This window comes from Parasteatoda tepidariorum, chromosome 2 (assembly GCF_043381705.1).
Source record: "Parasteatoda tepidariorum isolate YZ-2023 chromosome 2, CAS_Ptep_4.0, whole genome shotgun sequence".
Taxonomy (NCBI): Eukaryota; Metazoa; Arthropoda; class Arachnida; order Araneae; family Theridiidae; genus Parasteatoda; species Parasteatoda tepidariorum.
The window spans coordinates 4,575,419-4,590,967 of NC_092205.1; the positions used below are offsets into that span (position 1 = coordinate 4,575,419).

A 15,549-nucleotide genomic window follows, 5' to 3' on the forward strand; every position below is an offset into this window, starting at 1 on the left:
AAACTAAACCAGCGTATAATTGAATCGGGAGATTGAAACAAATCCAAATCTTCTGTCCTACATTCGATTCAACAAAATATACTTCAGTCGCAATCATTGAAATTCATTTCCTTTGTACGAGAAGCGGATTTTAAATAACGGAACAAGTTTTGTTTACCTTTATTTGTCATTTATTGTGAGTAAATAGCAGCACATTATGTTGGGTATTACATAAAAAGGTTACGTTTAGGAGACCGATAGTTTCGTGCCCTAATTTGTTTTTAAAAAAGAAACCAAGCTAAGTTAAAATCTCATGAGCTCAACGTTTTGAGTCGAATCCATAGAGTTAAACGTCGTAAAATTGCTAACAGAACGTAGGAAAATTTATGAAAGTATCGTTTCTCGTTGTTCATCAATCAAATCAACAACTCTAATGAAGAGAGATGATTATAATATTAAGGAGATATCGCACTTTTGCGTCATCTTCCGTATGCTCCAGTACGTAAGATTGAAGCTACTGCGCATGCTCTCATTTATTTCAGATGCTACATATCTCTACGTTATGTTGACGTGATTCACGCTGCAGATACAAAGCTACAAGTTTATAGCTGTTAAATGTTGTTTTCTGTTTAAGCCTTTTCGAACTAAAAACATCATGGAATGCGAATTCGAATAAATGTATTGATGAAATTTCGAAATGAATCATGTGATCTTACAAGAATTGCTTCATTCAATAAAAAAATAATTTTAATGGTTTTTGTTTAACATTATGGTTGTCTAATGGCACTAGTTTCACTTTAAACTAAATATATTTTCGCTATTTTAATATTATAAATTATATTTATTTTAACAATACAATTTAGTTAAATAAAGTTAAATAATCAATAGAAGTTCAATAATATTGTTTTCAATATTAATAATAATAATAAGCTGCATTGCTGAATTCATCAAAATCTGTAATCTACCAAATTTTCCTGCTAAATTTTCCTTCTCAAATTTTCCGCCCGCAGTTTTGTGTAAAGTAAAGCATTTCGAATCGTATGCCACAGCTTTAAAGAGATAGTCTACTTACAAGTTCGATACAAGTTCCGGACCCAGCTCGCACCGCCCACTTTTCTTAATCTTAAATTAAAGTTAACGTCTTAAATATGAATTATTACTCACGAAGCCTATCTTATTTTATGATATTGTTAAGCCATAAGTAATTGTAATAAGTAATAAAATAACCATTCATTTTAAACTACTATTCTTTAAATAAAAATACAATAACATCACATTGATTCAAAATGTTATTTCTCCAAAATATCGCATAAGACACTAAAAATTGTTTTGCTTATCTGTCTTGTTTTTTAGAAGATCCCTCAGCCTTTCGGCTAATTCAAGCCAAAGCACAGAGCTTCCTACACTGATCGGTCGAACTGTCAAAGTGCTTCTTCCAGAGGGACAGGTAACAGTACTCAATTTTTTTTTAATAATATTTTGTTTAGCTCAAAATTAATAATTATAAGTAATTTAATGAAATTTGCTTATAACGAATTTGTAAGATTGTATGATTTACAAATTTTATAAACTCAGATATAACGTCAGATAAAAGCAAAATTAACTATTAATTTCAGATGAATGTATTCATAAAACATAAAAAAGTTTAAGTAAAGCTTTTTTGCATAAAAAAAAATTCTAAGCAATTAATTTAATATGAATGTTCCATGAAACATAAAATAGTTTTGGTTCAGATTTTTTTTATGTAAAATGTCCAGTAAAAAATACTTCAATCTGTATGAATTTAAAAAAATAAAATAAAGAACTTAAAATGAAGCAAAAAGTTACAAAATGATGTCTCAAAATGAATAAATTAACTTAAAAACTTCATTCGCTTCAAAAATATGCAAATCGGAAATAAAAATGTTTCAAGAGCTCGAAAACAGGCACCCGTTTTCAAAACTTGCCAGACGTAAATGAGGAGAATTAAAAGTTCCTTACTACCTCTCCATAGCACGTGGAAATGCATTTTACCTTGATTTGCCTCATTTGGCCTCTGAGATTTTTCTTGTTCTGTTTTTTTTCTCTTTCTCGGTTACTGTTGTTTTTCTAGTTATGTTTCCACTTTTATTTTTCCATTTTTTATTGGCTACTTCATTTTTTTTTTAAATTTCAAATCACTTTTTCTTCTCATTCACATCAGACAAGTCTTGAAAATCCCCGTCTGTTTTTGAGCGCTTGAAACATGTCGACTGTTATTTCCAGTTTGTACATTTTTGAAGCGAAGGAAGTTTTTAATCGAGTAATATCTTGCCGTTTCTTCGGGATTATTTATTTAATAAATCAAATGACTGTTTTCACATTTCTTATAAAAAAAATTTTAAAAAATGAAAAGAAATTATTTTTGAGTTTAGAGTACAGCTTAAGTTACGAAAACAGTTTCCATCAAACACGAGAATATTCCACGGTGTTTGGAGAAAGTATTTAAAGCAACCTATTTTTGAGCGGAAAACACTAAAAAGGGTTTGATGGATTTTTTTCTGATTTCCATATCTATTATCACAGATTTGTTAAGCAAGAGATTTATCTAGAGCTTATATTTTCCTTTAACACCGCTGTATATTCCGATGGGAGTAATCTAGGTATGGTCCATAAAAATATAGAATAAGATTAATAATAATTCGCATACTTCCGAATTGTAGTTTATATCTTAAATGGGTCGTCCACTCCGTCATTTATTTTTAATGGAGGAAACGAAAAAAAAAATAATGGGCTGTTTCTTTCTCTGTTATTATCATATATTATACTTTGCCCAAAGAGCATTTGCAACTGTACCCAATACCTAGACATTGTATACAGTACCTTGATAAGGTATAAAATAATACTTTGCCAAAAAAGCATTTGTCATTGCATACAATGTCCAGTCTTTGCTTGCAATACCTAGACATTGTTGCAATGCCTGGTCATTGTATAAAATGCTTAGCTATTATATACAATGCTTTGAAAAAGAGCATCATTACAATTTGCCAAAAGCGCAGTTAACATTATATGCAATACCTTGTAATTGTATATAATACGTACAAGCACATTGTATATTGTATACAGAGTCGTGGTGGCTCAGGGGATAGAGCACTCACCTCCCAATGGGGTGAGCCAGGTAATAAATAATATTCTTCTTCTTCTTTTCTCAGTCTGTGACGGTGTGTGTTCGTGATAACATGACAGTAGAAGATGTTTTGTGGAGTGCTTGCCTGAAGAAACAGCTCGCCCCTTCAGATCATTTCCTGCATATCAAACAGGACAACGACAAATACTACACACCAGCTCCCACTGAACTCTTCGATCAACTGGTATTACTCTCTTTTATTTTAAATAAACTACCACTCTAAGAAAGGCATACTCAAATATCACAAAACTTTCTTCGTGTTTGACGAAACCATTTTCTGGATCGAGCGAATTTCTCGTCAAAGTGACGAAACAACTGGCGTCACTTCTTCGAGAAAACTAATTTCGTCAAAACTAAATAATTAATATTTCGCCATTCTATTTTTTATCAAAAAAAGTATCTAACTTTTCCAATTATCATTTTATCGTGGGCACTCTATAAGTGGACTAATGTCTTTCTAATAATACAAGCCGCGATGGCTCAGGGGATAGAGCGTTCGCTTTCTAATGAGATGAACCGGGGTTCGATCACGGCGATGGCTGGTCGATACGAATTCCGCATCCGGCTTGCACCGACCACAATACTGACGTGAAATATCCTCTGTGGTAGACGGATCATGGATTAGAGTCCCCTTGCCGTCAGGCTAACCGTGAGAGGTTCTCTTGGTCTTCCCCTCCATGTAACGCAAATGCGGGTTCGTTCCATCAGAAAGTCCTCCACGAAGGCAAATTTCTCCCAATACTTGATCCAGGAGTTTCCTTGTCTTCTGGATCGGGTTCAAAATTAACAGGCTACGGAGTTGAATATTCGTAGTCGTAAACCCATAAAATTGAGTCGGCTGTTTAACGACGGTCGTAGAATATAAAATAACAATACAAGAAGGACAGATCGAGCACATACCCGTTCTCAGCGTCTTCCTGGTACGAGACCTTGACCACCATACAGTCCGATCGGCTTAATTCGTCACTTTATTATCGATCGTCTAGTCTTCATTCAAGTTTCGTAATTCTTGTTGACCAACTGCCACAATGCACCAGGAGCATTTTTCTAGTTGAAGAAACATTTTCGTCATGTATGTGAGAGTTTGCATTTCGTTACAAATCACGTGATTTCGTGACGAAATTATTCTTCAAATTAACGAAACTCAAAATGCTCAAGGACTGCTGAATTGTCGAAAGTGAGAGCTGTCTTTCTGAGAGTGTAGTCGACCGATTTCGCTTAAATTTTGTATTTCCTCATATAAAAATATATTCTTTGAAACGGTGTAAAAATTTATAAACCTTACAATAAATTCAAAATTGCTTTGACAATTATTAAGTAAAATGATAAAATAATTATTTAAAAAAGTTATTTTTTGCGAGGAATTATTTAATTGTGTGTAATGCAAATTTTTTAATTGTGTGTAAGGGATTTTCGTTTCACTTAAAAAGAATCAAACTAAACTAAACAAAATATTATCCTGAGTAACTTTTGTTCTCATAAACGGATTTACACAAATGAAGTGCCAATCTTTATGGTTTAAAGTTTTTAATTCAAACAAGTTAAGTACTTAGTTCTAACTGTTAATTAAGTTACGGAATCAGCCACAAAATCGTACTTTCTCTAAATACATATGCCTTTATTCAATGGATTTGTATTTTTTCCCAATGAAATGTGAACGGGATATTGAATTCGCAAAAGTATTGTCCAAATAGTTTAGGCTTAAGAACTGTCAAAAATTTGGGTCCCTATTGTAAGTTGCCCGTTTAACCACCACTCACTTGCAACAATGTTGATAAAAAAGTCATCTTATATTCACCCTATATATAAAGAAAGAAGGTGAAGGATGTGTTTTAATTTTGTATCAAGGACGTGGCAAGGACATGGTATGAATAAAACATATAATCGATGTTGAAATAATGCCAATGAACAGGTGTTCAATAAATTTGATGAAATCCTATTGGAAAGAGACTATTTTTATATATTTAAAAAATAGAAGATTTTCCATTGGTCTTGTAACTTTCACATTTTACTTAGATATAATGACCCATAACAAAAAATATAATGTAGACAAGAATTTTTTTTAAATGTTACATTTTGCAAACTAAACTATTAAACATTTCAATTTTTCATTATTTTCGTAGCAGTCATTCAATATGATACTCGTCTACTTTTGTACTTTAACTGTTCAATTCTGTATTAATATTATGTGTGTATCTTATTCATCGCGTGAGACTAAATTTTATCCCATTGTTTACACCAAATAGTGTCATAAATCACTTTTTTAAATAAATAATTCATTTTCAGATCTTTCAGATTTCATTTTGTTGCCATTTTTAAAACTGAATCTTCATGTTTTAGGTCACGAGAACATCATTTGTTTTATCCCTATCTCAAAAAAAAGACATCGAAATGAATATATTACTCTGTGCGTGACAGAAAAGAAAAGATAAGGGGGAGAGAGAGACATATCAATAATAATGGCACAAATATAAAAACGGCATAATCTTGCTCTTTCAATTTTAATGATGAGAAAAAATGAAAGCCAATTTCCTAAAATAAGATTATTTAAAGTAATTTTATATAAATGATTTATTAGTGAAATAAGCATAAATAAATTATATATAATAAGGTTAATGGTCAAAACTTACTTTTTAAAGCTGCATGCAGGCAAAAAATGAACATTTCATCGGTGAATTTCGGAAAAATCTGGACTCGGCTCGAAATGCGTTTTTATGAAAATGATGCTCAAAATGTGTTTTTAAGAAAATGGGCATAGCTCGAAATGGGTGTTTACGGAAATGAGCGCTACTCAAAATACGTGTTCACAAAAAATGCGCCTTTTCAGTTTTCAACTCATATTTAACAACAAAAGTTTAACTCCTTGCTTATTTAGCCACTAAGCATAATCATTACAAAGGCTGGACTTCGGGGTCATGGAAGTTATTACAGATGTAACTTATCAGGCATCTCTTCGCATTCAGAATACTAAAAAGTTTAAAAAATTTAAATTTTTACAACGACAATCTAATACCACAATAATAAATTTATAGGAACTTATAAAAAAAGCTGTTGATTTTTAATATCTCTTCAAAAAAAAAGATTAATTTTTAAAAAAATATGCTATGTGACCTAGAAAAATGGACGGCATCACATGCTACCTTAAATTTTAATGGTCCGTGCCAAGTTTTCTTCATACCTCATCTAAGCTACTTTAAGAACGATGAGAAAATTATCAAATACAGGAAAGAAAATATTTATATTTTAGTAAAAGTGTTATATTATTATACCTATATCATTATTAAGTGGGTATATTATTATTAATTAATTAATTAGAATTAGAATTTCCATAAGCAATTATAATTATAATTTTCATTCCTTTAATTGATTAATTACAATAATTTATAATTAATTTAAAATACATTATCCATAATAATTTGTAATTAACTTAATTATATTTATTTACAGTTAAAACAATAAGTATTTATAATTAAATTAATTACACATACGGTTACAGCAAACAATAATAAGAATGATAAAAATGATAATGATTTTCGATGATATAAACTCTGGACCCAGTCAGTAAGAGTGATATGCAGCTTATAGGCGTCATTGGTGCGTTAAAGGTTATTACTTTGAAAAATAACTGACAAAAAGAAGACGAAAATACATATTTTTCCTGGCTTGAGTCAAACAAGAAGTAAAGTCTGTGACAAAAATTTCACAGCATCGTGCCTCAAATACTAATCGGTAGAAATAATATACAATCACTTATTTTTCCGCATCAGCAGATTTGATTCTCAAAAATTAGAAAACTAATGAAGTGTCATTGTAGGCGTATGAAACGGTAGAAATCTGTGCCAAAGTCCTCTACCAAGTGGAACTCCTACGTTGCAGCCTGGAAGTTCTTTTCGGGTTTGGCGTGGAAGCGGAACTAATAGAGAACGCTGACCATCAGGACGAACTCTGTGTCTATGTGAGCAGAGTAGAGGAGAACAGCCAAGCTTGGGAACAAGGTAAAATAACATTTTAAAAACTATATTAAAAAAATGAAAAAAAAATTGTTTTACTCAAAGATAGAACGGTTTTTTTCTTATTTTGTTATCTTTATACAGTTGCTTTAATTCTTGCAGCAATCGTTTCTAAAAGTTATTTTTAGGATCCAAAAGCCGATTAATGGCTTATCTATATTCCTCATAGTGCTTAGATCTTTTTTCGGCACTTATAGATTTCGCCGTTGCAGGGCAATGAAATCGCCGATGAAAAAGCAACTGTTCTTTTTGTTTTGTTTTGTTTTTTTTTACTTTTTTTTTCAATTGAATAAGTAAAAAATTAAAACAAATAAATAAAATAAACTCAATTTACTTGCGCCGGCAAAATAAATCAGTACCTTTTTTCGAAAATCAATTTTATCCTTTGTACGACGCTATTTCTAAAAGATTTTACGTAGTATATATTGATTTCGTTACTAATCCCCCTTACAGTCAAACTAAAGGAAGTAAAACTTTTTTCCTAAGCTTTCTAAACATATTTCGTAAAAAATTTCCTTAACAAATTTTCATAAACATTTTTTTTATTTTTTTTATAAGGATACGCAAGCTAATGCTTAAACCATGAAAATAATTGAATTAATAATTCCCAAATAAACATACTGAATACTTTATGCAATAACGTAAATGAATTTATTCTGCTAATTGCATTAAAATTTAAGAAAATCACTGAAACATTAATTTTGGTGTCACATATTGGCTACTAAAACTCCGAATCAACTTAGAATCAAGATGTGCATTTTATAAGTAATAAGCTGTCTACTCGAAAATTATTTTAAATCCGTTAGATCGGCCCATTTCCAATTCATCTGAAGAAAATGAAGATTTGATTCGTTATGAATTTTGGCTGTTCTAAATTCAAACAAGCACGTAAGTTCTTATGTAATAAGATAACCGTTCTTAAAAAAAATTACCCTGAATAACTTTTGAATTAATGATCGTGTTTTTACGTACTAAGGTTCAGTCTTACTGGTTTCAGGAGGTGACTTCAAATACGCTGAAAAGTGCAGACAATGTTTTAAGTTATGAAATCAGACACAAAATAGTGCTTTTTCAGAACAAACAAACCTTTTTTCGACGGATTTGGATTCCTTACTCACAAAATATTAGGGCTAAAAGAATCTGGAAAATATGGCTCCAACTGTTTTCTATATTCTCTATTAATATTTTAGTCAGGAAGAGGTCCAAAGTTTCGGATTCCATAATATAATTTCTACTTCTTGTGCATTTCGTTAAATATAGAGAAAATTTTAAGCAATCTGACCAAAAATTTCGTACATTCGAAAATTCATTTATCCAAAATAATTACATACAGAAAATATTTTATTAATAATTATTTATTATTCATCACTTTATTAAGCAGTAGTCAAAAAAATTTTTAATTGTAAGGTATACTGTTTTCTACATCACTTTAAAGAATGTAATTTTAAATGGCAAAATGCAAAATTTGATAGAAATTGGCCGAATAGTTCCTGAAAAATACAATTTTAAATGTTCGACTTTTCCAAATTTCGTTTTCTGTGGAATTTCAATTTTGTATTTTACCATTTAAAATAACATTCTTTAAAATAATGAAAAAAATGTTTACCTTATAATTAAATACTTTTGACTATTACTAAAATAATAAAAAGGAATAATTAATTAATACAAATTGTTTTTGCATGTAATTATCTTTAGATAAACGAATTTTATAATTGTGATCCAAAAATTTTCAATTCGCTTAAAAATTTCTCAAGATATAACGAAACACGCAAAAACGGAAATTAACATTATGGAGTCCAAAATTTAGACCGCTCTCTTGACCTAACCACAAATTTTCCAGATTGTGGCTACCCTCTGTATTTTGTAGATGCGGAATCCGTATCCGTTGTTAAAAAAAAGGTATGTTTATTCAGAGAAAATACGTTTTTGTGTCTGATTTCATAGCTAAAAATATCGTCTGCACTAACATATTAGCATATTAACATGGATATCAGCATATTTGAGGTCAACTTCCTTAACCATTTAGATTGAAGCCTAGCACGTGAAAATCCGATCATTAGATCAAAAATAATTAAGGTTGATCTTCTTTCTTCTTCTTTAGCGCACTATTACTGTTTCAATTAAGTGTAGTTGAATAATATATGTTTAATGAATGCATTGTGAAATATCCCTAATTCGAACAATTATTATTTTCAAGAAGAATACTTGAAAATGTAATGGGGAGAAAACAATTTTTTTTTAAATGTTAAGATATCCAAAGTGTTTGTTCACATGCTGGTGCAGCTGTGTTATGTTACATGTAATTTAAAACGCCCTCTCGCGGTTTCTGATAACGTTAGTTATCCCATGTTCCTACGCAATTTTTGATTAGTTTGTATGTTTGCTTTACCCACGGTACTTTGAAACTTCCCATAGATTATTTATATAGGGTTAGCAAGACAGTAATTTCGGTTTTTATTGTGAAATAAAACTCAATACTTTCCACACATAATTGAATTTTGATTATATAAATATCTTATATTCTGTTCGATGACCTCTTGTCATCTTTGACTTAATGATCCTTATAGAACTTATGATTTTTATCAGCAAAACAATTCAGAAAGGTACCATTTGAATTCCTCATTATTACTAAACTTTTTATCTCTAAAAAGGTTTTGTAGTCTTTGATATAAATGATCGTGAAAGGTCAGGGTTATGTGGGGTTCACCAATCGCAAAGGAATCGTGTTCCAACTCGACACTACGAAGTTTCACACATTTTTAGAAACACTTACAAAATTATTGGAGCTTGGTTAAAAATTGATATCGCACTCCCATATAGCCCCGACTTTGCACCGTGGAATTATCCCTTATTTCGAAGTTCACAGAACTTTTTAAGTGGTGAAAATTTTAGTAATAACCTTAGATTAAAACTTAATTTTTTTGTATAGAAAATCCGAAATTACTTTCTTGCCAATCTAATAATATATTATTAAATAAATTAGGGAGATAATCATTAATACAAAGTATGAGTTTATTCAGTTTTTTAAGTTCCATGCGTTTTATTTAAATTAAATTGTAAAATTAGATTTCATTCGAGTGGATTATCTATTTTTTTTATTATTATTCATTAATGGTCTGATTCTAGGACGAACTCTAATGACCTTGTGTATGAAATATTACGGCAATAGTTACTAGTATTTTGCTCATAGAAAATTTTGTTTGCGATATTTTGTTCACATAGGTTCGATCCTGCAATAAGTTTATCGCGTAAGATTCTGCCTCGCATAGTTTTAGCGTGAAATTCTATACTATCATACGATATTTTGCCAGTGAGATTTAATAACATAATAATCTGCCAGCGTGAAATTCTGTCTCGCAATGCAATATGCTGTCTCAAGATTTTTTTTCCGCCTGAGATAAGATTCCACTATAATTCGTCAATGTAAAATTTTGTCTTGTGATAATGTGTTAGCAGGAAATACAGACCCATAACATTTTCTTCACGTGAAATTCTAGAACACGATAATTCGTCGACGTGAAGTTCTGTCTCCTAGTGTTTGCATGAGATGCTGCTACCCCATTATCTTTTGTTCGCGTGAGGTTTCTGTCCCCATGATTTTTTGATCTCAAAACGATATTTTGTCTGCTCGTGATTTTGCCTTGCAATATTTTGTGTTTTTAAGATTCTATCTTACGGCACTGAAACCAAACATCAGATGAGATTTTAATTTTTTATTTTATATATTTATCGATGTTAAAACATTTTATAAAATGACAAAATATTATAATAAAGCTCTAATTTAGCAAAGGAAGAATAGTTTGAAAACTCTGAAGCATATATACTTGTACAAATGATATTTTCCGACACGACTCCACTAACTATCCGCGGAATTTGCGTATCTATTATAATTCTCAATTATCCGGTCTAGCCACGGATAATTGAGATTTGAGAATGCTTTATTATACACATTAAGTACATTCACACATAATGGTTCAATTTTGAATTCAAATACGGTGCAAATTTGCCTGCAACCTTAATAAGATGTAAAATTGAACCATGTTTCCTTTCAAATTTAACCGTCATCGGGTAATAAAGTTACGTGGTTTATCTTAACACAAATACTGAAGTTGCACAAAATTGAACGATATTATGGTTCGACAGGTTTAACAAATGCATGGTAAATTTGCACTGAATATCAAGAAGTTTGTATTCAGTATTCTATGCTGTGTCCATTGAGTGATCCAACAATTGTGTTTGCAATAGGGCTGATGAAAGGTGACGAGATAATGGTGATTAACGGTGCCATCGTGAGTGACTTGGACATGATGTACATCGAGAGCGTTCTCCAAGAGGAACTGTCCCTCTGCATGATGATGAGGTCAGCCCGTCTCGAACCTCCCGACATGACAGGAGTGATCCTGCGCACCACAGACGATTACATCGAGTCTCTGGTCTGTCCACCACCTCCCTCGGACTCTGCCATCAGCGAGGAGATGATTGACAAGCTCATAGTCCCCTCACCCCTCTACGGTGAGTCAATCTGGTGTTCGATCTTTTTTTTGTATGTGCGAAGACGTATGCACCCTACTCATTTGATTCATTGCCCTTTTAAAATTAATAGCACTTGAATGAAATATTAATATTTTTATGACGATCAGATCAAGTGCACGATTATAGAAAACAATCCGTGATGATGTTATACATTCCTCTCACTTCAGGATTTTCGGTAAGACTTAGGTAGTTGTAAGTTCAAGAAAAAAATAAAATAAGATATAATTCAAAAAATAGTTTTGATATTTCATTAAAATTTTTTAAGACCTATTATTCTTAGGCCATATTATGACGAATTAAACTGCTATGGCATCTCTGTAAACTATAATATTCTTAAAAATAAAATGTTTTGATCACTTACACAGACAAAGCTTGTCTCAAAAAATGCAGTAAACAAAGTATTTATCATTTTGTTATGCGATCATTGTTTTTGTCTTTAAAAAAAACTCTCATAATTAATGTTAATACGTTAAAAAATACCTCCATTACAATGTGCGTTGTTTCTTTAAATCGAAAAATATTTCTAAAATATTTCTTTTTTTTAAACTTCAAATTTTCAAACAATTTCATTTACAGTTTCATCAGTCACAGTTAGATATATTTTTACTTATATTTTATACACATATATTTAAGTATGTTTTTTTACAGAGTTAGATATATTTTTTCATGTAGGCCACATATATTTTTCCTAGTCATATAGGGTGATGGAGTGAGGAATTAAATATTTCCGTAATATATAATGAAATAAAAACAAAAACAGCATATAAACTTAATTAAATGATATTATGTACATTTTTCTGGAATGGTATAAAATATATACTTTACCCTGATCTGCAACGTCTTCATCTTCCCCTAAACATTACTTTAGAATGCATTACATCATACATAACAACTAGATTGCCAACAGCCATGTGCCAAACAAGACTTTCATCGCTACTTGACTTAATCCTCTTGTAACACTTTGCACATTTATTTACACCTGACGTTTATATCCTGTTTTATTTCATTAATATTAGATTAAAATGAATGAACCTTACTTTTTTTCGCTTTCTTGAATCACCTCGAGTGATTCTTAGCTTTTTTACCCATTGGGAAAAATGTGTTGTTCTAGGTTTTTCATGTCTACACATTTTTCAACTGGATCACCTTCCTCAAAATTTCAAAACTAAAACCGCAAATAAAGAGTTGTATGAGTCAAAACAAATTAGGCCAACAAAAGCATTAATGAAAAAAGCAGCACAAGATTATATAAAAAAAAAAGCAGACGATAAATTTGGAGCTTCTTGGAGTTCATTTTTCCCAGGCTGAGATGTTTATTTTCATTTTTAATGTTTTTACACAGTATTAAAATATTTTTATATTCTTTTTGTGATTAACTTAATTATAATTACTGTCTTGGAGGCAATTTTAATATAAATATGAATACTGAAGACGGGAGAAAATTTTGTAACATCTCAAAAAATTTATATTAGCTGGAATTGGAAATCAATCCAGCCCATTAGAGAAGAGAACATACTTCAATCGATTTAATTTTTGCAACCCATGACGTGAAATGTTGTGAAGTTTATGAAAGTCTCTCCAGAAAAAAAATTGACCAATGGGTAACCAGTGTTTTCAATAATTCGATTGCAATTTTCTCTTTTAATCGTCATTATTTTATGCCCTATTATTGTTGGTACTTATCTTTACTTTTCCGACCACTGCTTTGCTAAATGCAGAACAAGAATTGTGGGGATTTACGCCTCTTTCCCATATGTAACCATGAATTACCCTATCTAAATAAAATATAGTAGTTTTAGACAATGCTTCTAAGTCGTATTTTAAATGTGCATTTTTTAAGAACTATTTGAGCAATTATATTCAAAGTTTTGGTCTTGTCATTTGATATAACATAGTTTAGAAAGATCTAAAAATGTGTATATTTTTACCCTTTTTTTACTAAAGTTTTCAGATCATGTTTTCTAGATTGTGATTCATTCTCACACCCGTTTTTTTAAAGATTGAAAATCTATCCCTTGAAAAAAAAACAGTGAAGTTTATGACAATTTTGAGTCTGGTTTTATTTCTTATACAACCGTGTATTTTAATGAGCATATTTAAGATCTGCACATTGCTAAATTAAAATTGCATAATAAATTATATATTACATAATAAATTCGACACACATAATTCTATAATAATATATAAATTTCCACTGATTGCATGCTAATGCAAATAAATCTAGTCATTAATGGATATATAATTAAAATTGCATGCTAATACGTGAAAGTCTGATCATTAATTCAAAAGTAATTTTTTTTTTTTTACACTTGGTACATCATTTGAAAAGTGAACAGAAACATTTTTTTCAAATTTAACAGAGATTTATCGATGGAAATTTTTAAAATAATGCTACAAAAAACTGCAAAAAAAAACATCGCTTCAAGAAAAATATCTTATCACTTATACTTTTTCAGGTGATATGGACAAAGAGAAATCACCAGAGACTTCTGGACGACCTACTCCTTCTCCTACTCCAATGCCTTCTCAAGACTTGTTAGCTGGACAACTCTCTGCTGAACAAATAGAAACACTCATAAAAGTGAGCCCCATTTTTAGTTTCAAAAAAATACGGATAGTGCAATTAAATAAAGGCTGCCATCACATGAAATTATGCTTCTATTACGAATAATATAATACTATTTTCAAACCGGCTGCGAGTTTGCAACTGTTATTCATGACTGCAATAGAACAAGTTTCGCCCATCTTTAAGCAGCACCCTCTGAGCTGATTTTGAAAATGATGCAAAATGCCAATACCAAAAATAACCACAGTTTTGTGGAAATTAAAATCGTTTGGGATTTACTTTTTTAATATTTGAACAATTACTTCAACGCTGTATAATATATATATATATATATATATATACCTATAAAANTATATATTACATATATATATACCTAAAAAATCGTCTGCACTACTTAATATAGCATTTTTAAAGTTAGAACCAATAAGAATGACTCTCCTAATATGTTGAAATCTGATCACTGGATCAAAAGTTATTAACGTGTTATCTATATTTTTTTTAATTTATTTTGCTTTGCGCAATTATTTGTGTTTCTTCATAAAGTTCCATCTGTATGATTGAAATGCCTTTTGTTGTGCAGACGGCAGAACAAGTAACAGAATATTGTCGAATGCCTATAGAGCAGAGACGGTTATCAAGTCTCGCAGGAAGCACTGCGAGTAGTGGTTCTAGTTCCTTCACTATTACGACGGTCACACCTTCTCGACAGCTCACGGAAGCCGAGAAGCTCAGGAAAGTCATCATGGAGCTCTTAGAGACGGAGAAGACCTACGTGAAGGTATTCTTTTGTGCTCGTCTCTTTTCTTCTTCTTTTTTGCACTTCCTTGCATTTAACGAGCTTGTTCATCTTTTTTGGTGTTTAATGAAATGTCTATAATGTATTCCATATTTATCATCTACTTTCCATCAAACATAAATGAGAAATGTGTTTCTTATCTAAGAACCTTACAAAATAACTTTCCCTATATCCTTTTTTTTTATACATAAAAAAGACAGTTTAGATGGAAATAAAGAAAAATGCTGCAATTAATATTTTTTATGCACTTAATAAAAAGCATCATGTTTCCTTTTTCCAGACAATTAACGTTTTAAGGAAATTATCACACTGGTCACCACTTCAACTAAAGATAAATAATACTCTTTTCCATTGCTATATACATAATGATTAAACATTGATAATTTTGAGTTAAAATAAAATTTACTTAAAGTTTAATATTTTTTAAAACACTATTGTCTATATTGAATAAAATTTACTATATTAAATTCATTTAAACATTTACAAAAATTTAAATATAAAAATCCCTTTTGTAATCGTA

The 15,549-nt window shown here is 30.6% G+C and overlaps 1 protein-coding gene across 11 annotated transcripts in view; it reads left to right on the forward strand.

Annotated features, from left to right (window-relative positions):
• LOC107446947 (protein still life, isoform SIF type 1) overlaps positions 1 to 15,549 on the forward strand; it is a 249,448-nt gene that overhangs the window by 207,092 nt on the left and 26,807 nt on the right. For 7 of the 11 annotated variants that reach the window (XM_071177065.1, XM_071177071.1, XM_071177067.1 and 4 more), the window contains 6 exons: positions 1,333 to 1,426; positions 3,150 to 3,308; positions 6,939 to 7,119; positions 11,380 to 11,646; positions 14,124 to 14,248; positions 14,814 to 15,011. In XM_071177065.1, coding sequence (XP_071033166.1) covers positions 1,333 to 1,426; positions 3,150 to 3,308; positions 6,939 to 7,119; positions 11,380 to 11,646; positions 14,124 to 14,248; positions 14,814 to 15,011 — 1,024 coding nt within the window. The remainder of the gene's footprint in view (positions 1 to 1,332; positions 1,427 to 3,149; positions 3,309 to 6,938; positions 7,120 to 11,379; positions 11,647 to 14,123; positions 14,249 to 14,813; positions 15,012 to 15,549) is intronic. The other 4 variants (XM_071177068.1, XM_071177066.1, XM_071177064.1 and 1 more) reach the window with 1 other exon arrangement.